Source organism: Lepidochelys olivacea (genome assembly GCF_965140295.1).
Source record: "Lepidochelys olivacea isolate rLepOli2 genome assembly, chromosome: 5".
Classification (NCBI taxonomy): domain Eukaryota; kingdom Metazoa; phylum Chordata; order Testudines; family Cheloniidae; genus Lepidochelys; species Lepidochelys olivacea.
This window is the reverse complement of record NC_140415.1, coordinates 112435372-112462662: the sequence shown is the minus strand read 5'-3', so window position 1 is coordinate 112462662 and position 27291 is coordinate 112435372. Positions and strand designations below refer to the sequence as shown.

General features: G+C 40.6%; 1 protein-coding gene across 1 annotated transcript in view; it reads right to left on the bottom strand.

Moving 5' to 3' along the window:
- Positions 1 to 27291, bottom strand: part of ADAMTSL1 (ADAMTS like 1) — a 268655-nt gene that overhangs the window by 102548 nt on the left and 138816 nt on the right. The window contains exons 14-15 of the mRNA XM_084628002.1: positions 19036 to 19337; positions 9389 to 9518 (exon numbers count right to left, since the gene is read on the bottom strand). Coding sequence (XP_084484128.1) covers positions 9389 to 9518; positions 19036 to 19337 — 432 coding nt within the window. The remainder of the gene's footprint in view (positions 1 to 9388; positions 9519 to 19035; positions 19338 to 27291) is intronic.

Below are 27291 nucleotides of genomic sequence, written 5' to 3'. Positions count from 1 at the left end.
ACTGTGTTCACACTAGAGGTTGTTCTAGTAGTATAACTATTTCGGTAAAAAAAATTCATATCCCTATCCAACGTATTTATACCAGGCCAAAATTTGTGCATAGACCGCGGGATGTGGTATTATTGTGTCAGTAGAATGGGGGGGGGGTGTTCCATGGGTGGGACACAAATTTAGGCGTCGACTCCTGCCAACAAAACTCTGTAGTGTAGACCAGGCTTTTAGAGAATTAGATGGTTCAAGTGATTTGTAATGAAATATAAATCTTCACCTCTATGTAAGTGGTTCAAATATCTCTCAAGGGCGTTAATAACCAAAAGTTGTAAACATCTGCTGCTATTCAGAAGTTTGTACGAAGTGAGTTTGTCTTAGTCCTGTCCCTACTGGCAACAGTGCACATGACAAAAATTACTACTACAGTTGAACCTTTAGGTTAGCAGAGAGGCCAAGGACTTCATGGGAATGGAGCCTAAGGAGCTACATCCTCATCCTCAAAGAAAGTTTGATGAACACGTGTGGGGAAGTAATCCTGCTACTCCCACGCTGCACCTACTTTGTGGATACAGAGCACTTTGTTTTATCAATCTGGCACTTTTCGTGGGAACGTACTTCACTCCAGATCCAATTACAAATGAAAATCAACCTGTTTCCTCCCTTTATTTGATGAATAAATGTGACTGACTGAATTAATTATATAATTCCTTCAGAGTATGTCGGGTTTGCTTTTATTTGTTCTTCTAATGGAAGCTGCCTGTTTTCATTAGTAAATCTTTATTGATTCCACAAATATCAGACACTCGTCAATTTACTACAGTAACAAGATGCTTTAACAGAGTTGTGATTGGAAGATAACATGATGCCAAGATACCCTACTTCATGTTAGGCCTCACAGAGGCATACTGATGGGTTTTTTAAAAAATTAAAACTGGGAGATCATGCAAGGTATTTTGCAGGATAACACAATAAATCTGAAATTAACAAAGGCCATTGTTGTGCAACGTACTGGACTTAAGCAATTTTATTTTTGGCAGACTCCCTCTTTAGAGCCACAGTTGGGAAATCATTCCTTTTGTAGTCAAAAATGTGAATTCCTTCTGCTGAGGCAATTAAGAGGAGACCAAGAATAAGAAGTAAAAGTAGAAAATGGGAAACGGAGAGCACATGTCTTTCAAACATTGAAAAATATTATATGGCAGCAAGTATTCGGTTCTGACTAGAGTGGGCACTAGAAAAGAGAGGGGTGGAGGTAAATAGACTGAAACAAGCTGGCTGCAACCAGGAAATCAACAGTGCCAGGAAAAGGCAAATGAGAAATTTTCCTCTACATGGCTTACAAAGACCCTATCATAGTGTAAGCACAAACTCATCACAAACTATTCTATGAGGAAAATATCAAATTATACTCCAGTTTGGGGATATACTAACATGGCTGTCAGTACCAAGATTTGTGACCATGAGATCTGTGCAGAGAAATGCATCTAACTAACTATCTGGTTCTCTGACTGAGAAGGGTGATCTGATGTCCTTAGAAGTAAGAGGGAAATGTGGAATGTCCAGAAGTCATTTTCAAAGATTATTTAAAGATGTGCTCTAATATTTCACAAACATATTGGACTATGAATTGAACACGAGCTGAAGTGAAGGAGAACATCCATGGGTAAAAACCTATGTTATTAAAGAACCAAAATGGCTGAGGAAAAGATGACTATTAATCTAGAGGATTTGGATTGAGGAAAAAACAACTGCAAAGGAGTTTCTAAAGCTGTTTTATTCAAACAGACAATTTGGAAGTTGTTACATGGTTGACGTGTAACCTGACTCTTGGTAGGAATCTTAGTGCTGGAAATGAAGTCTCTGTCTGGGCATGATTGGGTAGGCGTACTGGGACTGCTACAGAATAAGATGTACAGGAGTACACATTTGATATTGAATCAGAACTGATGGCTATGAATATCCAAGGATAGCTGGGAAGGTAAATTTAAAAAATGAGCAGCTTTGGGCATGGCAGTCGCTTGATATCTTTCGGACAGCCACTAAACAGGATGCTTCTTGAAAACAGAAGGGTTAACAATGCTTGCAGAGATTACAAAGAAGATAAATGGTTCTCCAGGTCACAGATTTATAGATTTTAAGGCCAAACAGGATCATCAGGATGATTTAGTTTGACCTCCTGCATAGCAAAGGCCATAGATCCTCACCAAGTGATTACTGCACAATGCCCAGAACTTCTGGTTGAACTGGAACATGTTTTAGAAGACAGCCAGTCTTGACTTCAAGTGAGGGAGCATGCACCACAGAGGTGCTGGAACTAGGGATGCTGCTGCACCCCCTGGCTTGAAGTAGTTTCCATCATACACAGGGTTTACAGGTTGGTTCCATGGCTCTCAGCACCCTCACTCTACAAGTTGTTCCAGCACCCTGGTGCGCCACATCCCTTAGTATGTTGTTTCAATGGTTAATTACTACCCGCCCCTACTAGGCAATAGCACAGAGAGACAGTGAAGACTGGCAATGCCTGATATAACTCAGCCTTTTTCTGAGAAATGGCTGCAATGAGAATAAGAACAGGTATTTCCTGCCAGTGGCGCTGTATTGTAATATCAATATACCAGTGATGACACAACAAGAAATCACAAGTCACAATTGTTTTTCAAGGAACAGACTGAGAGGCTTCAATTCAGCCTGGCTGTGTAGGATGGGCAGACTTCTTATGGTCTCCCCCACACACTGAGCACCTGTGTATGGGTCAGAGGAAGTACCTCAGGGTTTGACCCTTAGTACATGCTTAATTCATTTCAGTGTCTAGATGGAATTCACTTACAGTAGCCTTGACCCACAAACAATCTGACACCTCCTGATTCCCAAACAAGTAAAAAAATAAATTATTTTTCCTCCTGTATAGCTTGAATTCAATTGGGAAATGAGAAAGAACAAAACAGGGAAAAAATACAGCATCCAGAAGAGAAAACAATACATTTAAATGTGTCCTATGTTATACAAAAATAGAACAGGCAGCACCAGAGGAAAAAGAAAAAAGGAGGTGGTCGCTGAGCATTGAGTGGGTGCCCAGCCTGGCTTATGGTGCCTTGACACCTCAGCCATGTACTGGGTCCATCAATTTGCTCTTACAGTCCCTTCTCTGTTCTTATTAGAGCTACAGGCTTGAGAAAGAGGAGGTAGGGAGAGGTAGGAAGGAAAAGCTTGTGTTATTCCTGGAACTGTGCACTTTTTCTTCACTGTTTATCTGTTCTGTACCATTCAGCTGTTCTTTGTTGCACAAGAATAAAAGTTTAGTTCTGAAAGTATGTGAGAACAAAGCTGCAAAAATTGCCTAGAATTTCCTTCTTTTTCAGCCATCTGGCTTTCATTGCTTTGCTTCTCTCCCCTCCTCCACGCACGTTTACCAAATCTTTTCAACATGCAGTGACCAAGCTATTAAGCAGTTATAATTAAGAACACAGCCATGGCACACTCTTTCTTCCTTTTGGTAGTGTTCAATGGTTTATCATGAGCCTTTCATGCCATTGCAGTTATAACCCAGGGTGATTACATCTGATTAAATGATGACTGCCTTTGTATTTTGGGTTGGGGAAGGAAATGTTTTTAGACATGGGTCAATTTTGCTGTCAAAAAGAGTGAAGACATCACTGGAAATTAATTCTTCAGACTATTTTTAGAACAATTTAAAATACAAACATAGCAATCAGAAGAAATGTGTGTTTTTATCTCTCAAAGAAATCGCCCTCCCAGTGGAGTCGGCGGAAAACTTTATTTTTAATTGATGAGCTATTCTGAGTCTACTCTGTATAGATCTAGTCTATCAATTGCTTAGAGCTTGATTCTGCACACCTGTTACACCTGATTTACACTGATGTGAGATCAGAATTATGCCCTCGGTATCTCTCTGTTGTGTGCACTCAGAAATAACAAGTAAGGATACCTAAGGACAGACCATTCTATTCTGTTAATTTCTAATGTACCAAAAACCACAGTATTGAGGCACCAATTTCAAAAATAAGAACTGCCAGTGTCCTCTACATTCCACCGTTCCTTGTTTCAACAGCTATTATTTACAGGGCGGTTTTGTTTAGCTGTATCCAAGAGAAAAGTCATTGGGCTTTTCTTCTGCCATTTTTCTTGAAGGAAAAACTTCCTCACAACAAAATCCAAAACCATGGGACACTCAGCTGCTTTGAGGTTTGAACAAGGAAACAAAACCAGCCAACTTTTGTGTTTAACGTCTCTGGGCTCTGAAAATCTTCTGTCTAAACTCAAAGCATAACTTTTTGTTGACTCCATATAGCTGTGGATTTTTGAAAACTTGAGTTTTGTGGTTTGGTTTTGGTTTCTCACCAATAGATGTATTTACAGTGTAAAGGTTCTAAGATAGCAGGCCAGATTTAGAAAGACCTTTAGGCACCTAAAATGCAGGTAGGTGCCTAGCGGTATTTACAAAAGCAGCTAAAGCAGGGTAGGTGCCTCATTCTATTGGAAGTTAGGGGCCTAACTCACTTAGGTGCTCTTATAAATCCCATAAGTCTGCAGTCCTTCAGCCTACTCCCCTTATCCTGACTTAGAGGGAGAAAAGTTGTCACACTGTAAAGATCCCTTCTCCCTGGGCTATCTCAAATGCCCAAGAAAAATGATGGAATAACAAATAGAGTGAAAGCCGTTCTTTTCAATTCCTCCTGTGGTAAGTAATTTTCTGCTTTGAAAGGGTCTTCTTAAAAAAATGGCCAATTATAAAAAATCTTCTAGAATGCAATTGTCCACTGCTCTTGCACTTACAGTATGTAACAAATAAAGCTGGTTGTTGCCCAGGAAAAGCTTGTTTTTAAGCCTTATGCCTGGCTGGGATAACCCTTTGAGAAGCTATGGAGATTGCCATCGATAACCCGAGAGTGTCTGTAGCAGAGGTAAAGCCCTTAAGCCTACAAATGTTCTCACTCTTAAACCAACAGGAAGTTCTTAAAGTGGATTAGACTCAAAATGTAACCATGTTTTGTCCCTTTGCTGGATGAATCTCCACTGAAGCAGTTTCCCCTGACTGCCTAAATAAAAAGGGAGGGAATTCTCATTTTAAAGGGCAGGGATCCTCAGAATTTTTCACAGTGTGAACTACAGTCTAGTATCTTAAGGGTCACCTGCCACCCCATTTGCTATGTCCAGTGGACTCCCTCTCTTCCTATTCACAATAAACACAACTACAGCAGTCACTTACATGGCACAGTCATATTAGGAAAGCATTTAATATATTTTTAGCTTCTTTTAATGTAGTTTAGCAGCTGGAAACAAGGAGGAAGAGCCAGCACCAGAAGATGAGCCAGCTCTGCCCATAAGTCATCAGCAAGAATACTGGGAATCATTATGGATTTCAGTTTGGGAACCTCTGTCGCAGAGGCCTCAAAGCACTAGAGGTGAAATCCTGTCCCCAATGAGGTCAATAGGAATGCTGCCATTGACTTTAGTGGGGCCAGGATTTTACCCTAGATTGCCACCAGAACTCCTGGATCAAGATTTCTTGAGTTAAGATTCTGAAGGATCTTTCATTAGGATGATAGGACTAACAAACAAACAAACAAACCTTTCTGATGCCATCTGTGCCCCTTTGGAGGCTGCGGACTGTTGTTATACTATTACTTGGTAATTTATATTTATATAATGCCATTAGTGTAATGGCACTTTGTAAGCTTCTAGGAAACAAGGCTTCTGTCCTAAGGAACGTAAGGTCTGATTCTCATTTACACAGTAAATGTAATTTATGCCTACCTTAAGGCCCCTTTACATTGCCAGAATTGAGTTCAGAAGCCTTTAGCCCACAAGAGAATCAGTCCCTTACCATCTAACCTAGATATACTTATCCAACTGAGCTATGCCACTACATCGACCACAACTGCTGTGGATCTGTCCTATTATACATACCACAACAGGTGATAGTTCAACTCCAAAGCAGTGCTGATAGCAAGAGAGAGGAGATCAGTGTTGGAAACTTTCATGAAATCATGTGTTAAGGGGGGATTTCAAAGGAGAAAGGAAGGTTGATTGGTGCATGGGGAGTGGGAGGCTGCCCCAAACCAGGAGGCAGTATAAAAAGTTACGAAGCCAAGAGTGCAAGATGGGAGGTAGGCTGGAGAAATGCACAGGGAAGGAGGGTGGGGAGAACATTTAGGAGGAAATGCGAAGAGAGACATAGGTGTGAGCAGATTGGACCTACATACTTCCCCTTTTCCTATTCCCATCCTGACTTTCCATCAAAGGAGAGTTAGATATAGCTATGTCTGGAGACCCTATAAATCTGTTTCTTGTGTTCACCAAGAGGTGTCACTACAGAGTGACACACTCTCCCCACTGAGGAGATGAACCGGCTGCCTCCCCAATACTTCCAGCCGCTGCTGACAAGCAAGCAGAATAGAATCTGAATCCTCTGCATACAACTGACCACACACAGAGCAGCCACTAAGGCCAGATCCATTAATTAATTTATTATTATTATTATGTGTCTATTGGTATTACCTAGAAGTCTGTCATTGGCCAGAACCACATTGTGCTAAGCATTTACAAACAGAACAAAAAGACAGCTACTGTCCCAAAGAGCTTACTGAAATTCTTGTTTTGTCTGGATTTTTAAATAATATTGAAAAACCCCACCCTTTATATAATTCAGGCAAATTCTTCAGTGTACACATACCCTCCCACCAGCCGAAAGTCCATTTGGTGGGTCAGATCATCAGCACATCTGGACCAGTATCTCAGTCTATCATATCATCACTAAAAGGAACACCAAAAAGGGAATAACTCTAGATGAACACCTCCAAATTATGTTTACTTGTCTATTTCATACTGCCAGCTATATTCCAAAAAGGGTAGTGCTTTCCACCCACATAGCCAGATGTCATCATCTAGAAGGGAGAAGAATCAAACTCAGATCCTGCTGGCCTAGGGCATGCTCCAGGCCTCTCAATCAATGGGTATGCCTATTCTCCATGCTAGTCTTGGTAGGTGGGTTAGCTATTTTCTCTCTCTCTCTCTGTACTTAAAACAGGAACTCTCCAGCAGTGAATTCTGTCTCCATTAAGGTAAGGGTAAATGTGTGATACCTATGGACAGATATACTACTGCTTCTTAACATTTATATAATGCTTTCCATCATCACAGTGCTAATCAGCATTAACAAATGTGTGTGTGCTGTTTATACATCAAGACATGCAGGTTGAATAACAGAACGTAACTGCTCAAGAGTGCATTATTCTGCTTATAAAATAGTTCTTGTACCGTATTGGAAAAGCGGTTCAGCCCATTTGGCTCTCACTATTGCACAACTCAGAATCTTCATCATCCAACCAAATTATATCCAGTCCAAATATCTTTATTATTCTTGGACACTGGACACACTTGATTTCTAACTTTAACCTCACAGTGCACCCTAAATCTACTGATATACCAGCATAACCATACACCCCTGAGTATACTACTCACACATATAGTACCATACATGTGCATACGTAAAGGCTAAGAGCTTCTCATTTGCACCAGTGCCCATTTTATACCACTCTATCAATGTAAAGGGGCATTAAAGTGGACTTATGTTATGTTTAAACCCATTTTAAGGTCCTTTACATTGCCAGAGCAGTGTAAAGGGGCCTTGATGTAAAAGGAATCAGGTCCTAAATAATTAAAAACATATACATAATATGGAATAATTACTTACAGACCTGGAAAGGCCTAATCACATCTAAACAAAGCCCTAAGAATCTTTTAAAAGCCATTTTGCTTCATGAGTGACATAGATTTGACACCCTGCCTTTTTCCTGGAAATGGGGAAGTCTGCTATCTTTAGGGTGAGGGTTTTCCACAGCATCCTCCACCATAGTATCTAAGCACTGGGAGGAATAGGTTCTGGAGGACTTTTGAGGGCAAGGTGTATTGAGAGGAAGGAGGGCGGCCAATGTGGGCATCCAAAAGCTTCAGGTAAGTTTGAGTAAAGTTCAGACAAACAACCAAACATTTGGATGCTTATCTGATTTGAATGTATGAGCCTTCTGAGATATGCCCCTCCATTTTAGCACAGCTCTGTAGGGGTTGTCTACATTACCCGCAGGATCGATGGGAAAGAAATCGATCGCTGAGCACTCTCCTGTCGACTCCAGTAGTCCACCAGGACAAGAGGTGTAGGCGGAGTCGATGGGGGAGTGTCAGCTGTTGACTCACTGCAGTGAAGACACCACAGTAAGTAGATCTAAGTACGTCGACTTCAGCTATGTTATTCACGTAGCTGAAGTTGCATAACTCAGATCGATTCCCCCACCCCAGTGTAGACCAGGCCTAAGCAAAATAATACTATAAACTGAAAAGGTTATAACACATTACATTGTGTGTGTTGTGGCGTGTGTGTTGTGCGCATGTGTGTATTGCGGATATTGTTTAAATAGCTTACACTGAAATCACCTCATGCTAGTATATTTGATTTGCTTCTTCTGTGGTATCTTTAAATCGCATTGAAAAATCTTCAAGTAAGCTCATGCTCTTGACCCTTCCATCACTATGGTACACAGCTAATCATTTTTAAAGCCAGTAGGGACCATTAGGTCATCTAGTCTGACCTCTTGTATAACAAAGGCCATAGACTTTCATCCAGTTAAATTCTCTTTCTTCACTTTACAACAATTAAGAAGAATCATGTGGGATTGAAACAAAACATTTGTTTAGTCCAATTCACTGAATTTATTGGGCTAAAAACCTCAGGCCCTGATACTGTTCTCAGTTATACTCATATACACATAGAATTCCAGTGAAGTCCAGGTTCAAACCAGCAAATCTGGCCCCAAATGTCCTAGTTTCACAGACATTTAAAACAGTTTTAAGTGGGAGTTTGGGACACTGCAAATTAGTTTCAGACCTCAAATAACAATAACAACAATAATAATTTCATAATACAAGAACACGGGGCCACCAAATGAAATTAATAGGTCGCAAGTTTAAAACAAACACAAGAAAGTATTTTTTCATGCAACACACTGTCAATCTCTGGAACTCCTTGCCAGAGGGTGTTGTGAAGGCCAATACTATAATGGGGTTCAAAAGGGAGCTAGATAGATTCATGGAAGATAGATCCATCAATGGCTATTAGCCAGGATGGGCAGGGATGGTGTCCCTAGCCTCTGTTTGCCAGAAGCTGGGATTGGGTGACAGGGCATGGATCACTTGATGATAACCTGTCTGTTCATTCCCTCTGGGGCACCTGCCATTGGCCACTGTCAGAGGACAGGATACTGGGCTTCAGGGACCTTTGGTCTGACCCAGTATGGCCGCTCTTATGTTTTATATTAACTCTTCCTCTCCTGCATGCACAGGAAATCATGTGCTGCTGAAGGTAAGGATGTAAGCTGCCTACCTTGGGGGGCAGGGCTCCAGATTACAGGCTTTCAGTAGCTGTGGAGGACGGCGGCTGGTCACACACAGAGTTTCGTCTGCAATCTCTCTTGTCTGTTTGTTCAAGCACGTCACAACAGCCTCTTGGACACCTGCATACAACATTCCAGTCAGGACTCAATGCACAGAACTCAAGGGGTGATGAAGTGCAGACATGGCACCAGCAGGGGTCCTGCTAAATTGCTGTGGGGGCCTCTGCACATCAGAAAATACAGTTTGATACTCAGGATCATCAATGGAGTCAGTTCAGACATTGCTACCAAACCTGCAGCTGAGGGCAAAGGGAGGGGCTTCCAACCCCGATGAGCAGGCTGACATGCTACTGTGAGGTTTTGCTGCTCATGCTTTACAGCCATGTAGTGTGCAGGGTGAGGTGTTCCATGCTGACTGGCAGCTCAATGAAGACACTAACATGAGCATCTAAAGGCTAGGAATGCCTCTCCTGGCATGTTGGCCCTGAAAGACTGGGGTGAATCACAGGCTTCCACTCCCTTCTGTTTTAACAGGAAACCTCCATCTACAATTCCTGTAACTCTCCAGAAACAGACATGCCTCTGGCCACATTCACCATTGCCTCTCCTTTCCTCCTGTTCCCCACCTACCTGAAGGTAGGGTGACCAGATGGCCTGATTCTGTAGGGACAGTCCTGGTATTCGGGGCTTTGCCTTATATAGTTACCTGTTACCCTCCACCCTGATCATGATTTTTCACACTTGCTATCTGGTCACCCTACATGAAGTTCCAATTAAATAACTAAAAAGGAGGCCCCAGCTTTGTTTCAATCAGCCATTGCTGTCAATCTCATAAAGCAACTTTATTAGGGTGACAAATTCCTTGGTCCCGCACCTTCCACAAGTGTCACTGAAACAAGCAGAAGCACAAAACAAATGTCCTTCTGACACTGAAACAATGAATGCAACCAGACTGCATACCAGCCAAGGCAGTGATGTGATCATTCAATTAAGAGGGGGTGTGGTGTTAAAGATGGCCCATTTTTATGTTCTATTTTAAGCAGCAACAGGATTGTTCTAGGTGCAGAAAAAAAAGTGATGTGATAATATTCAACATTTGTGAACAACAGCTGTTGTCAGACTGCCGCATCCAGACACTAGAGCTCTAACTTGCACTCCCCTAAATCTAATCATATAATCATAGAATATCAGGGTTGGAAGGGACCTCAGGAGGTCATCTAGTCCAACCCCCTGCTCAAAGCAGGACCAATCCCCAATTAAATCATCCCTGCCAGGGCTTTGTCAAGCCTGACCTTAAAAACTTCTAAGGAAGGAGATTCCACCACCTCCCTAGGTAACGCATTCCAGTGTTTCACCACCCTCCTACTGAAAAAGTGTTTCCTAATATCCAATCTAAACCTCCCCCACTGCAACTTAAGACCATTACTCCTTGTTCTGTCATCTGCTACCTCTGAGAACAGTCTAGATCCATCCTCTTTGGAACCCTCTTTTGAGGTTACAGGGACAAACCATCCCAATGTGTAGAAAGAATAGTAAAGATGGCAGGCGACCAGCTTGGCTTAACAGTGAAATCTTTGCTGATCTTAAACACCAAAAAGAAGCTTACACGAAGTGGAAGATTGGACAAATGACCAGGGAAGAGTATAAAAATATTGCTCGGGCATGCAGGAGTGAAATCAGGAAGGTCAAATCACACCTGGAGTTGAAGCTAGCAAGAGATGTTAAGAGTAACAAGAAGGGTTTCTTCAGGTATGTTAGCAACAAGAAGAAAGTCAAGGAAAGCATGGGCCCCTTACTAAATGAGGGAGGCAACCTAGTGACAGAGGATGTGGAAAAAGCTAATGTACTCAATGCTTTTTTTGCCTCTGTCTTCACGAACAAGGTCAGCTCCCAGACTACTGCACTGGGCAGCACAGCATGGGGAGGAGGTGACCAGCCCTCTGTGGAGAAAGAAGTGGTTCGGGACTATGTAGAAAAGCTGGACGAGCACAAGTCCATGGGGCTGGATGTATCCGAGAGCGCTAAAGGAGTTGGCGGATGTGATTGCAGAGCCATTGGCCATTATCTTTGAAAACTCATGGCGATCGGGGGAAGTCCCGGACGACTGGAAAAAGGCTAATGCAGTGCCCATCTTTAAAAAAGGGAAGAAGGAGGATCCTGGGAACTACAGGCCAGTCAGCCTCACCTCAGTCCCTGGAAAAATCATAGAGCAGGTCCTCAAGGAATCAATTCTGAAGCACTTAGAGGAGAGGAAAGTGATCAGGAACAGTTAGCATGGATTCACCAATGGCAAGTCATGTCTGACTAATCTAATTGCCTTCTATGATGAGATAACTGGCTCTGTGGATGAGGGGAAAGCAGTGGACGTGTTATTCCCTGACTTTAGCAAAGTTTTTGACACGGTCTCCCACAGTATTCTTGCCAGCAAGTTAAAGAAGTATAGGCTGGATGAATGGACTATAAGGTGGATAGAAAGTTGGCTAGATTGTCGGGCTCAATGGGTAGTGATCAATGGCTCCATGTCTAGCTGACAGCTGGTATCAAGTGGAGTGCCCCAAGGGTCGGTCCTCGGGCCGGTTTTGTTCAATACCTTCATAAATAATCTGGAGGATGGTGTGGATTGCACCTTCAGCAAGTTTGCGGATGACATTAAACTGGGAGGAGAGGTAGATACGCTGGAGGGTAGGGATAGGATACAGACGGACCTAGACAAATTAGAGGATTGGGCCAAAAGAAATCTGATGAGGTTCAACAAGGACAAGTGCAGAGTCCTGCACTTAGGACGGAAAAATCCCATGCACCGCTACAGACTAGGGACCGAATGGCTCGGCAGCAGTTCTGCAGAAAAGGACCTAGGGGTTACAGTGGACAAGAAGCTGGATATGAGTCAATAGTATGCCCTTGTTGCCAAGAAGGCCAATGGCATTTTGGGATGTATAAGTAGGGGCATTGCCAGCAGATCGAGGGACGTGATTGTCCCCCTCTATTCGACTTTGGTGAGGCCTCATCTGGAGTACTGTGTCCAGTTTTGGGCCCCACACTACAAGAAGGATGTAGAAAAATTGGAGAGTCCAGCGGAGGGCAACAAAAATGATTAGGGGACTGGAACACATGACTTATGAGGAGAGGCTGAGGGAACTGGGATTGTTTAGTCTGCAGAAGAGAAGAATGAGGGGGGATTTGATAGCTGCTTTCAACTACCTCAAAGGGGGTTCCAAAGAGGATGGATCTAGACTGTTCTCAGTGGTAGCTGACGACAGAACAAGGAGTAATGGTCTCAAGTTGCAGTGGGGAGGTTTAGGTTGGATATTAGGAAAATTTTTTTCACTAGGAGGGTGGTGAAACACTGGAATGCGTTACCTAGGGAGGTGGTGGAATCTCCTTCCTTAGATATTTTTAAGGTCAGGCTTGACAAAGCCCTGGCTGGGATGATTTAGTTGGGGATTGGTCCTGCTTTGAGCAGGGGGTTGGACTAGATGACCTCCTGAGGTCCCTTCCAACCCTGATATTCTATGATTCTATTCTATGATTCTAATCTGGACACTGGTCATGCAGGGGAGTAAGGCACCTTTGAGAGTTGGAGGCAGGGAACAGAGCAGGAGCAGCTGTGGGAACTAAAAAGGAGAAAGTATAGTCTTGTGATTAAGGTGATGGACTGGAACTCAGGAGCAGAGTTCGGTGAATAAAGCATTTTTGACGTTGCTGGACATTTCAAAGAATCAAAATAAATTTGTTTTGGATCAGACTGAAAATAATTTTTTTTTTTGGCAAATTGAAAAGTTAAAAAAAAAAGGTGGGATAAACAAAACGTTTTGTTTTGCTTCTGACCATTTAAAAACTTTTTTTTTTTTTTACAATTTTTAAAAATGAAATGGAAATTTTGAAACAAGTAGTTTCAAATAGAAAAATCAAAATATCTATTTTTGAGGGTTTTTTTCCAAAATGAAAAATTCTGTGAATTTACATAAACTCATTAAATGTTTTGGTGTCACCAGATCTGCATTCTTCACCTAAACAAATTTTTGGATGAAAAATTTTACCCAGGTCTACTCAGGAGATCTAAGTTCTGTTCCCAGTTCTGCCAGCTTCTGACTGTGCTTTTAGGCATGACAGTTTCTCTCTGTCTCCCATTACCCAAGTGTAAAATGGGGATATTAGTACTTCCCTGTCTCACAAGGATGTAGTGAGGTTAAAGTAATTAATGTATGTGAAGTGCTCAGATATTGCTGTGATAAGCACCAGAGAAAAAACTACATTTAAGAAAAATCCACGTAAACTAATTTACTCTTTGAGCCCCTTGAACTGGTCCAATACAAGGATTCACGTAAGTTCATGATTTGCCTATGCTACCTAGATAACCCAACCTTCAGTAATTCAAGGGAAATCTGAGCACACTTTCTATAATCATGACTTCACTTAACTGGGAAAAGTTTAACTAGACTTGTCCTTGAATAACTGGTCCACCATCACCACAACAGTAATCTGTTTTCCAAAACACCCCAACCCCTCTGAAGATGACAACCTTCACAAAAAAGTGTTTGACAGGCTTGAGTAACTATGGGAAAGCAGCCAGAATAATATTACTGTGTGTATAAACAGAACCTGCAATACGCTGTATTATTTTTGAAGCTAAAACTGATGCCACTAGGAAAAAAACAGCACAATATTATTCACCAATATGCAACAACTTACAATAGTGCTTCTGGAGTGCAGTTTGTTCAAAGTCATAGATCTTCCTATTCATGAATCTATTGGTCCTGCTTCTCTGTCCTCTGCCCCCAACATACACTGCAGGCTAGGGTGGTGATAGCCTCATAAAGCACAGCTCCATAGTATGCAAGGGATATAGACATGAGTGGGCTGCTAGAGTGCTGCACATGCCTATACCAGGTGTGCACAGGACTCCAGGAGCTATGTCATTCCCAGGTGTTCAGGTTGCAGCCACAGAGAATCAGAGTAAGGGGAGAGGGAAGGGAATCCACCTCTTACTGAATATTTACATCACGTGGGACACTACTGAAATCCCCAAAGTCATCCAATATCATTGTGGGGTTTTTCCCCCTACCAGATGGCCCAGAGAATGGTATTTATAAACACAATATTTTATTAGACACTTAGAATAGCCCCCAAAGATGGTTCTATTTGATTTTTAAAAATAAAACAATAGAGTATTTGAGTGAGTAAAACAAATGTCAGTGATTTATGTGTACGAAGGGAAACCAAACAAATTCCCTACATGTTCCCTATCTTTAAATGTTCAATAACTTTCTAACCAGGTCACTTTTCTGCTGAATGCATTATTATATGCTCTAAAGGGAACACTGTTTTGACCATCCAAGGGTCTTACAAATATTGGCTGAATAGTAAAGCATCATTGTGCTCAGGACACTGGGCAGTCCTTTGGGGTGGTTTCTTGTACAGACTTAACTGTACAGAGTGTGTTACGTGAAAACAACAATCAAGGTGAGAAGGGGCTTCCAATCAATGCGGATGGAAACCAAAGAAAATGGTTTCTACCACCTCCTATGAAATGAAACCAATGAGTTTCACAAAGATATCTGACAACTGGCTAGAGATAGGCCTGGACCACAACCGTGATAGGAAACACCTTCAAATGTTCAGATGTGGATTTTGCAGCTAAAGTCCATCTCTCCTATTTACTTTGATCTGGTAGCTTCAGTACCTCTTTGTGGCTTCCCCAGGTAGGAGTTTCACAAATAAATTGCTGTCTAATGTTATATGCAACATAAAAGTGTTAGCATTTTCACTGTGCTTGCCTTGGATTTGTAATCCACAAGTGGTCTAATCCTGAAAGTGCTGAGTCTAATCCCTCTCCCCAACCCTCACTACAACTGAGGAGTCTCTACAGTTCTCAGGATCAGTCTCTTAGGCTACTCTTTACCTTACAGTATTTTTTTTTAAACTTCCACGCCCTGTTTCTCTCTCCTCCTTGCTTATTCAGTCCATCTAAATTGTCTCTCAGTGTATGTCCAGTAGTTTTATTGTCTATCCTGCCAGGATACAGCCCCACTCATTAGAAAGCATACTAACTTTTGAAGAGATTCCAGATTTTATTTCAAAACAGTTATGTCAATGGAGGGTGAAGTGTTTGAAATTTATTACTAAACATCCCCTATCCACATGCTTTAACACTGACAGCAGGTTTCAGAGGGGTAGTTTGTTTGTATTTTGCTGCAACAGGCCATTGCAAATCTAAAGTCATGTCAACATCAAAATATTTAGCATGAACTGCAGACATATGAAGTAGCATGTTCAATTACAGTTGACTGGCAATGCCAACAGAATGTTTAAATTAATATTCCAACATATACACTATCATAACAGATGTAGCCAAATATTCAAGATGTGTTGCATGCAGTCTCAAAACCTTCCAACAATTATCCAAGATAGGAACAGACTCAGGTATTATTTATTGCTTGTATTTGCCATCTAAGCGGCCTACAAGCCAACAGCATTATGATAACTTTGTAACTTGCACCGTACAACTTCTAGGGTTAAAGCCTCCCCCGGCTCCACAGACAAATATGGTGGCAGAAGGGGCATAAGAAGTCAAAATGCAGTGTGGAAACTGTGGCGCTCATGATGTGGACTGGACACAACATCTAGTCATAGTGCATAAACTTGAACTTTCATTTCCCTCCACTTCTAATATGATGGGACAGGCACCAGAGCCACAGGGGTCATGATTATTCAAGCAGGGAGCATGGCTAGCACTCAGTCCAGCAGACATGATTTCTGCCACTATCAGCAAGTGCAAACAGCAAATAAAGGTCACAGCACAGTATGCTGGCCCTATTGTTAACACCTTGCCCGATGACTGCTGGATGTCTCTTGCCTGCCCTGTACATATCTGGCTCCAGTCTGCCTGCACTTTGCTGCCACAGGGAGTATTTGGATTTGGCCTTGGGAAATAAAAAAATCTCTACCTTTCTAACGAAAATGAAGAATTCTCAAAGGAACACATTGCAAACTCAATTTTTTTTTAAAAAAATTGTTTTTATCGCTATGCATGAAAAGCTGATTTCTCAATATAAATGTTATAGGCTCAATTCACTAGTGTGATCCTACTGATTTGAGTTACCACAGTAGCACAAAGGAGATGGAAACCTGGTTTAACTGGCACTAGGGAGACTCTCCGAATATAGGGGACTTCCAGTGGCACGGAACCACCATAGTGGCTCCAACACAGCCTGCCATCTTGTCTGCCAGTATAACTGTTGTGGAAAACAGGGGTGGTGGCTAAGAAGCCCATGAGTTCATCTAGTCCTTGGCTGCCAGACTGACTCCTGAAGGCTATGGTCAGAGGGTACAGCCTGTAGTAACTTGTGCCAGGAACCAAATAGTCTTCTGGCTTTCCCCAGTATCAGGGGAACATAAAGGTGGCTCAGAACAACTTTTGCCTGCCCACCCCTCCCCACAATCTCACACTTAGTGTGTTTCAGCAGGCTAAAATAAACTGTCCCGATATTTTGGGTAGGCCAATGCATGTAATTGAAGACAAGTGTTAAATCAATACAAGAACCATTGCTTAAGTCCTCCAATATTCTTCTTCCATTACCTGTCAGAAACTGTGCTGCAAAGTACAAATAAAAAGTAAGAAAAGGCTGCTCCTTCCACTTTCCAGAGGACACTTGTTTGAGGTTCACTTCTAAATATTATTTATCACACAACATTTCACCATAATGAAGCTGTCCTGCTTCAAACTGTTTTCTTTCAAAATACCTATTAATTCATGCATGGGAAATTAAAATGTAACAGGGTGCAAGGATGGGACATGAATCTAAGAAGTTTAAATTCACTTTCAATATACCATCAAATGGGATTTTCTATGTTTATATCTACCAGAATCGCATAATTGTTACATGATATTTGATGACAGCTCTGGGAAATGCAGCCACTAACGGCAGACGAAATTACTCACTAGTTCCTTCTGGTTGCTACCTCTCCAAGGTGAAAGGTTACTTCTATGTCTATCCAATTTCATCTCCTGAGAGTACAAAACCAATAAAATTAGCTTGACCTGTCTTGCATCTGTAGCTACAAAAATTTTGATTTAGAATTTATTTCTTAATCTGGCCTATTTTTGGTTGACCAGATAACAAACAAATAAATAAATAAGTAAGTAAATCTCCCAACTAACCATCTTTGTCGATAATCCAAAGATCTTAAATTGGTAAAGTGTTTCTGTCATAATAATTTACGTACGTTCTATGTGAAAATGTCTACGTATATATATACACTGTATGTATTGAAATGATTTCCTTTTAGTTCAAGGGGACATTGCTTGAGCTAGTCAAGATTCCAGGTTCAAAACACAAGCATTACAAATCATTATTGGCCAGTCAGACTCAAAATACAGTGGTTGCTATTAAAAAGTCAGTGTTTGCCACTAGTCAACATGCACTGGTAAAATTAGTTATAATTAGAGCAGGAAATAATGGTGGTAATTGTTAGAAAACTGTATGTTAACAGCAATCAAATGCCAACTACTGTAGCCAGCAATATATAAGCACTTTGTGATATGCTTTGCATTATAGAATCACTGAATATCAGGGTTGGAAAGGACCTCAGGAGGTCATCTAGTCCAACCCCCTGCTCAAAGCAGGATCAATCCCCAATTTTTGCCCAGATCCCTAAATGACCCCCTCAAGGGTTGAACTCACAACCCTAGGTTTAGCAGGTCAAACCACTGAGCTATCCCTCCACCCTTTTCTATCTTCTGGAACCTTTTTCTATTGTATTTGACTGCTGGAGGATCAATATTTAGCCAATCATTAAACTTCAACCCACTATTGACCTCTTTCCAATTCTACAACATCATTCCTATTTAATATATAAAATTGATTCTTTTGGCCATATTTTTTATCTGCATTCTTTTGTAAATGGCCTGAAAATTGCCTTTAAAAGGGCAGCAGCTGGGAAAGCCTAGGATTTTAAACAATTGCAATGGGAAAATTTTTCAGAACCAATTGGACAAAAGGTAGCATAAACTCAAATTAATACTATACAATGTGTAAATAATTATCATAATAGGCATAACCTTTGACTTTCATCAACTTTTAGACTTTCCAAATGCCAAGCCTGTTAAGCTTTAGGCAATCAAATGTTTGGCTATTTTTGCCATATGTTTTCTTTTTGCACTGGGATCCAAGCTAACGTCAGATTGTACTGTAAGCTACAGAAACCAGCTGAGCCCCCAGTAGTTCAGTAAGCAAATGCATCTGCAGTGGCAGAATTATTTGGTTTTGTATGTGTGTGCATATATGACCATATCAAGAGACAAGCACAGAAAATGATGCTAGTTCATCTCACTAGGCTGCTTTATGTTATTCTTCCTTGTGTGAATAAAAAATGTAAGTCATCAAGAAAGAAATGTAAACAGCAGTATTAGCTGCATTAATCATTCACAGCTGAGAGCATGAGCATGGCATTTGATATTCAATGGGCCCAAATGGGAAATACATGTAGTTTATTCTTAATAGCTTCCCATTGAAGCCTTTTTTATTCTTCAAACAGACGTAGCAAAGCCATCTTTTAGACAGTGCGCATTGCAAAGCACCGTATACCGGAAAAGGGGAAAGCAAATTAACCAGAGCAAAAAGCAAATTGCCCTCACCTCCTCCACAGGATTCTGAGCATTCCGTAAAGCCCTCGTATTCCCAGTCATAGAGTTCATCAAAATCCTGGAGGCCCCCATAGATCAGTTCGGTTTCCTCAGGGTTAGATTCAGCAGCCTCCCCACTGCAGGGGCCGCCGTAACAGGCTCGTTGTGATGCAGGTTTGGGACCTTCACATTCGTCAATTGGCAGGTCAGCCACAGACTGAGAGAAAGACAGGAGCACCTGACATTTCACTGGCCGCACCTGGCTGCCCACCCCACAGGTGACACTACAGGCAGACCAGGCCTCAGGAATAAACCTATGGTAAGCAAGAGAGAGGGCAAAGTAAGCAGCAATGTCCAAGATAAGTGGGCAGCATCCCTTGTCCAGTGGTTGCAGAAAACATCATGATTTGTCTGGGAAACGAGTGCTTCATCTCATCATACAAGTACTTCTGTAAAGTGCTCATCACAGCCATGCATCTTGGACACCTTACGGTTCTTAGGGCAAAACTCAGTATAATCCTAACGTCTCTCTCACCCCCTTTCTCTCTCCTCTAATCAACACACACAACATTCAGAATCCCAGATGTGAGAAATGAAAGACACCTATTACATCACCTAGTCAATTTATACTTAAATAGATAAAATACACAAGTAGACAAAGAAAGAAATACTGTGTTACAGCATCCTGGAGCCCTTTGGAAATGGGAGACGCTATATAAATACCGTCTATTATTATATAATTTCACCATGCTTAGCAGCTGATAAGGCAAATACTGGAAATAACTTCAGGAATTTATATTTTTTGTCCAGCTTCCTAGACCCAACTTTTACATTATGAGTTCTAGGTCCTTTCTTCTTCTCTTTCCCTCCCGCTCTTTCAGAGGACTCACTCACTCACTCTCTCTTTCAAGGGACCCACTATTAAGAAGAGAAGGGAAAACTGGACAGCCCTTGGTGACCTTGTTCTGTTATGACTGACCTTATAGTGTCTGTTGTTACTGAATGGCTGGAACACAGTTGACATTATGGAGTCCAGCTGTGGGAAAGTCTGAAGGATGCCACTGTCTGCCACCCCCCAGAGGGCGTCTCTGTATTAGTGGCACTGACTAGTCCGTAAAAGGGGAGAGTTAGGATCAAAAGTGGAATACTTGACAAAGAAAAATATGAGTTAAAAATAAATGGTTCTTTTAAAGAAAGCCATGTACTTGTTCCTTTTAGGTGCAGACACCACACAGCCTTCTCCTATTACAAGAGTTTCCTAGGCTCCTTGCAAAATGACCTATCCTGTATTTAAAAGAGGCAGTGTATTTTCCTATAGGATTTCTTAGTTGCTGCTGTTGGGCATAGTGCACAGGACCCATTTCAGCCGAAAAGATTTTTGCTGTACCATTTAGTATTTATGCAAGGTTCATAAAAATGTAATAAATACAGCAAGCCAAACCGTGCACATTGGTAAGTTGAATAAACCCAGAGTAGCGTCATTGACTTCAATAGATTTACTCTGGATTGATGAGAGTTTGGTTCATTGGTTCTGTAACATACCTAACAAACCTTGATGAAAATATAGTTTAAGGAAATGTGGAAATTAAAACAAAAACAACATAGAACATGAATTTGTAAGGCAATAAATAACAGTGGGCCAAATGTTCAAAGGTCCCATCATCCAGCCTTCAGTTTGCACATACAATCAGTTGCATGTGCAAGTGAATAGTGCTTGTATGTGAAAACCCAGCTGTGCATGCCAATTAGATACACATCCATTTACCTACTTTGTGTATATTAGCACTATTTGCATATGTAGGCTTTTGCATGCAGAAATAATTGCACCTGCCAAATTGTGGACACCAGAATTTTTTTGAAAACAGGTCCTCATTAAATTCAATTTTAATTTTTCCAGACTCATATTCAAAACACAAGATGACAGCTCTCTTGTTGTCTCATGTGGTATGATGCATAGTATTTTATCTCTCTCCCTCTTAGTTTAGATAGCATGATCTCAGATCTTCTATAATTATGTAAGGGAATTTATTTAAAAATTCAACATGATTGGCACTCAGAATGTGGCTTTCCAGCCAAAGATCATCTCATTTATAAAAACAACATAATGGACTTTGCTATTTTAAACAGATATTGGTGGTGAGAACATCCATACTTTGTTCTGTCATGAAATGATCACATTAATTTAACTTCAAAACTCTCTAGAGGGCAGCTGAGCAGCAGTGCATACTTTGCTTTGTGAAAGTAGCTGCAGGAAAACTGGTGAAGTGGGAGGCTGAAACATAGAGCCTAATCCAAGACTCACAGTTAACTCATGACTTCAGTGGACACTGGATGAGACCCACATAAAGGTGACCAGATGTCCTGATTTTATAGAGACAGTCCTGATATTCGGGGCTTTTTCTTATATAGGCGCCTATTACCCCCGCACTCCGTCCCGATTTTGCACACTTGGTATCTGGTCACCCTAGACCCACAGCTGGCCCTGTTGTCTTTATGGGGAAATCCAGACCATTCTGTATGACTGTAAGTACATGGGTGCTGCTCCTTGAGAATCTGCGTATCCAGGTATATTATGAAGAATCAGAATGAATACTGACTGACAGAACATACATGATCTAAGGTGCAGGGTGAAAACCTCTTTTCCCTTTCCTCACTGCCACTCCTCTATCTGTTCCATTATGCTTCCTTTTGTTCCTTTCTTAAGATACCATTTACATTTTTTAAAATCCTCTTTGGGTTACTCTGGGGTTCAGCTTTAAGATCTGGGTGCTCAGAACCTTTGAAAAATCACAGGTGTCAATTTAGGCACCCAAAAAATCAAGATACCCCAAAGCAGTGGCTACTTTTAGTGACTTGCCCAAGGTCCCAGAAGGTGTCTGCAATAGACCCACGTCTCCTGACTGCCAGACCTGCACTTAACCCCAATACCTCCTCTCCTTCTCAATACGTGGCACTCTTCCCCTAAAGTACTGAACTAATGCCACAGCATTATCACAAAGAGCACTGTGCACTTGGATGAGATGTTCAGATGAGACATAAAACAAGATCACGATCACTTGTCATTCAAGATCCCAAGGCTCCATTTGCCTGGAATAGCCCAAACACACTGGTCAAATGCCAATCTGGGTAATTACATTCTTCCCTACATGTTCCTTGCAGTTTCAATTGAATGTAATATTTTTCTTCACGTTGTATCACACCATTTTGTAGTCTCAGTGTTTAGTGTTAAACATTTACTGTTTTTCTCCCCAGTAGTGGATACAGCAATCTGATATACAGTATGTACATACTATACACGTTAACTCCCTAAGGCACTGTGGGATCCTTCTAAATGAAAAGACACAAACATTATCTAATGTTAGTTTAACACATGTATGATCTTTTATGCAGCTGCACTTACAGCTTAATTGGATATGATTAAACCCCAATATGGGAAGAAGTTTTCCCTGCTTTTGTTTCTTCTTCTGTTTCCTGAAATTGATGGAGAAAAGCACTGACAGACTGGTCCTGTTGGTAATATTTGTGTGTGTCATTACTGCCATCTTGCTCAGTCAATATATTTGGCAAAAAAAATTAAAAAATCATATATTTAGTATTTTTAGTCTATGTTGGAACAACTTTTAGTTCACTTTTAACTTGCTAATTAGTCAATTTCTATGTATAAATATCTAAAAGATGCACTATTTTAATAGGAAAAATTGAATAAACTATATATGAATGTTTGCATACACAAAAATCTTATTTAAGAATGTGAAATAGTGCTTAGGTGACTCTGGTACACTGATCTTTCTGCCTATGTGAAATTCCCTGTGGGTTCTGTTCACACAGATGCATGTCAGGAATTTCCTTTTGTTTCTTACTGAATCAGCCCCATCACTAAGCTGGTGCCATCTGGCATCCAGATATTATTGTTTACCCTCTGTTTTTTATGGCTCACACCAGGTTTATTTATAGCAACGTTAAAAGCTGGGTATCAGGTTAACATAGAAAAGTGTTTTTAAGAGTTACACAGCAAAAAACCCAGCTTCCCAACAAAACCAATCTGATTAAAAATAGAGCACCCCATACCTTTTCAGTCATGTCTGCGGCTCTTTCTGACTCTGGCTGTCATAGCGTGTTGGTGTAAAACTGAGCCCCAGTGAAAGAGCTCTCACATAGATATAAATATCCCTCATGTACGATTTTCTCGAGAGTGGTGAATGACCATTCCCCACATGGGTAATGTTAGATACATTATATATGTAATGACAAAGGAGCACAAAGACTTCTAGAACTATAGTTTTAATAACCATTATGTGATTTTCTTTTCATTCTAGGTTCATTCATATAAAAGGTGTCTAACTCATTATTAATTATTATTATTATTACATTAGTATTTCAGGAGCATGGCGAAAAGAAATCCTATGGCCTGTGTTATGCATAGGCTTGGAAGGATTAGATGCTTATTGGTAAATGTAGATAAACATCAATTTCACCATACAAAAAAAATATTTCCATCTATAATAATAGAAATTTACTGATAGGCAGAGTATGAAAAATGATACTTGAGAGCTAGGAGTTTGATGTAAGGATATTTACTTTCTATATTTTGACATGTGATGTTGACAATTTGTGTTTTAAAGGTTATAAAACTAACTTTTGAATCTCAGCATCTACGGTCACAAAAAAACTACTCAAATTCCAAGCCCAGAAAGAACGATTGTGATCATCTAGTCTGACTTCCTATACAACACAGACCATAGAACTGTCCCCAAATCATCCCTAGATCAGATCTTTTAGAAAAACATCCTATCTTGATTTAAAAATTGTCAGTTGATAGAGAACTTATCACAACCCTTGGCAAATTGTTCCAATGGCTAATTACCCACACTGTCAAGAATATATATGCCTAATTTTCAGTCTGAGTTTGTCTAGCTTCAACTTCCAGCCCTTTGATTATGTTATACCTTTGTCCGCTAGATTGAAGAGCCCATTATAAAATAGTTGTTCCCCACGCAGATACGCATAGACTGTAATCAAGTCACCCCTTAACCTTCTAGTTGCTGAACTAAACAGATTGAGCTCTTTGAGTCTATCACTATCAGGCATGTTTTGTAATCTTTTAATCATCCTCATGGGTCTTCTCTGAGCCTCTCCCATTTATTAACATCCTATTTGAATTGGGAGCACCAGAGCTGGCTGTCTGATCTACCCCCATTGTTCTACCGCCTACCCGCACCCCCAATTATTTCCTGAAACGGTGAAAATTTAAATAAACAAAAACAAATGGTTAAAACCCATAACTTTGTGCATCTATGATAACTTAAATTGATAATAAAAATACTTCTAAATAAACATTGAAATCAAATTCTGCCAAGCCTAATTATGCAGGAGGTAAGACTAGATGATCATAATGGTCCCTTTTGGCCTTACATTCTATGAATCAATCAGACAGCTAGGTCCCATTATGCTAGATAGTGTATGCATATGAAATTTTTAAAAAAGAGTCACTGCTCCTAGAATCTTACAAATTTAGCATTGATCACAGACAACAAGAGGATACAACAAACAAATGGAAGGGATGTAACTGTGAAACACCCATGTTTAATATAATGCCACAGTCACAATGCACCAGCTGACCAGACATTGCTATGTGTCTGGTAGGCAATCAGGACAGAAGTAAATTTTATGACTGATGATGTAGTGGCTTTATGGACTTTTATGGGATGGCATAGTAGAACGAGTGAAGGTGCTTGGGGGAAATTGGATTAACTGGCGACAATGGCTGGCATTATTTACAAAACAGAGGCAGGAGTTGATGGCTTCATAGCATATTAGAGATGACAGAAGCTATCTTGTCAAATATATTGAAAGAATTACTATTTATTCACAATTAATCATGGGCTGGTACAATGTAGGCAGGAACATCTCATGGACATGGAATGGATGAACAGAGCAGTCTGACTGGCTGAAGAGACTTCCAATCCTTATAACGGTCTTCAAGAAAACACAGCCATCAAAACTGTATAGTCTCTTCACCAACCAGATCACTACACTTCCAAATCTGCCACTCAATTGAATAACAGGGGCTTCTGTTTTAAAAACCATTCCCCTTCTCTTTCTCCCTCTATGCACTTCTTCTCCTCCCCTCCTTTCCTAATGAAAAGCGAAGAGGGGCTCCAAAGGAGAAGCCAACAGGCCTGCTCTCCTGAGCTGAGCCGGGGGGCTTCAACGGAGAAGTCAACAAACTTTCTCAGATGAAGTCCTGCTCCTGGAGCTCAGCTGAATGGAGTGGAATAAGATGGATGGCTTCCTTTTGGAAGCCCTCCTCCTCTCCCTGCCATATGAATAAGAGATGGTGAGGTAAAACTGCAGCATTTTTGGAGCTATTTTGTACAATGTTTACAATGAGTTGACATGTTAAAACAGAACTGTATCTCTTAGGTGGATGAATTTTCATAGATATATGATCATATTTCAGTGGTTCAAATTCAGAGCTGGTATAAGAGGCTGAAACTCCATTCACCGTCTTATACCAGTGCTGTATTTGGCCCAACGTCTAAAAATGTGTCTTTCCCCATCCCACTACCCTACCCAATAAATTCAAGAATAAGGGCAACAATACTCCAGTGGGTGCTAAAATATGCACACTCTGGATATGCTGTGGCACATGATTCTAGCTTGTGTCTCAGTATACTCAAGAGGTGTGTATACTGACTGTCAGATTCACTCTCATGTATTATTGGGTACTTAACAACGAATGTTTATGTTGGTATTTTTTTTGTAATTCCTGTGTGTTAAACTCTGACAAGTGACTGTATAAAACCAGCAGTTTACAGCATCTCAACAAGTCCACAGTAAATTTTCCTCAGTTTTGTTTTCGTAACTCCAGCCCAGCAAACCCAGCTTGGGATCTGAAGGTTAAGATTTGCTCCTTCTGCCTCATGTACCACCAGATAGGGACCCAAACTAAAACCCAAGATTTGGACATCTCTGCTTGTAGAAGATTGAATATGGATGGACCTTTTGCAACGTTGTCTCACATCTATTAATCACCATTAATAAAAACTCTGTGGTAGGATCTTATTTAATAACTGTGTTGATTACGCAAGGGCCATAAAAGAAACCTGCCCACTCTCCCAGAGTGTTCTACTTTTTGTAAAAGTGTTCTACATTTTACTCCTGTGCTGGCTCTGCAGGGCTAATAGGAGTAAAATGTAGAACACTTCACCCTTGTTTCTAGCATAAGCTCAGAATGGTGCGCCATTGATGTTCCACATGGGACAGGATCTGCCTATGCAGATCTCTTTGCAGGATCGGGACCTTAATTTGGTCACTAAAGTGAGCAAATATGACTCTACATACACACCAAGAGCAGATCTGTTCTGTAAGAAGGTATCATAACCACACTTTAAATATTATAAAATTCTTAGCTTCCTTTCATCTTATAACCCAAGCCCTGTTTTTATATCATGGATCATATACTCATTTTTTCTCCAGAGTATTTTGAAAAGACCTCTTCAGTATTTTCTCTGCAATTCATTCACCTTTTGCTAAGATCCAGCCATGCTGCAGTTCACAAATCCCTCATGTTAATATTAAAAAAAGAATGTAATAATATATAAAACAAATTAACATATTTTTTAAAGCAATGTCAAAATTAAATTCTCAAAATTCAGCTTAGAACTGTGGTCAATAGGCTAAGATCACAGCCTCCTCCCTTCGTCACTTTCCAGCAGAAATGTGGGCTGCATTTCAAATCATCATCATATTTCAGTTTAAGCAATATGATTCCTTTTTTATAAATTTGCTGACAATACAGCATTTTCATTATGCTTTTAGAGAGTAAATATAGTTTGTTAAATACATATTTAGAGAAGTGGTTTAATATGGTAGAAAAAAAATAAAAGCTGGAAGAAATCACCAACTGTTCTCCACAAGTTAAAAAAGATTCAAATAGGTTCATGTGTTTTTCTGGATCTTGTCTACGCATGAACAAACTGAACATATGAAGCACATAAAAGACTATGTATACACGTCACCATATTACATGCTACAGCTGGAACTCATCTGTATATCGGGGAGATGGGGTAAAAATAATTATTGTCTTGAGCACAATATTATACATTTCCTTTGCTTTATACCAGTACTCCAACTATAATCTACTTCAGTTTGGATTAACTGTGCCAGAACTGCAATTTTACTCCATGAAGGATAACATTTATGAGCCTAATAGATGGCTGTAGTTACGGTGGAAGGAGCCATGTGTTTAACTGCACCATTCTGATT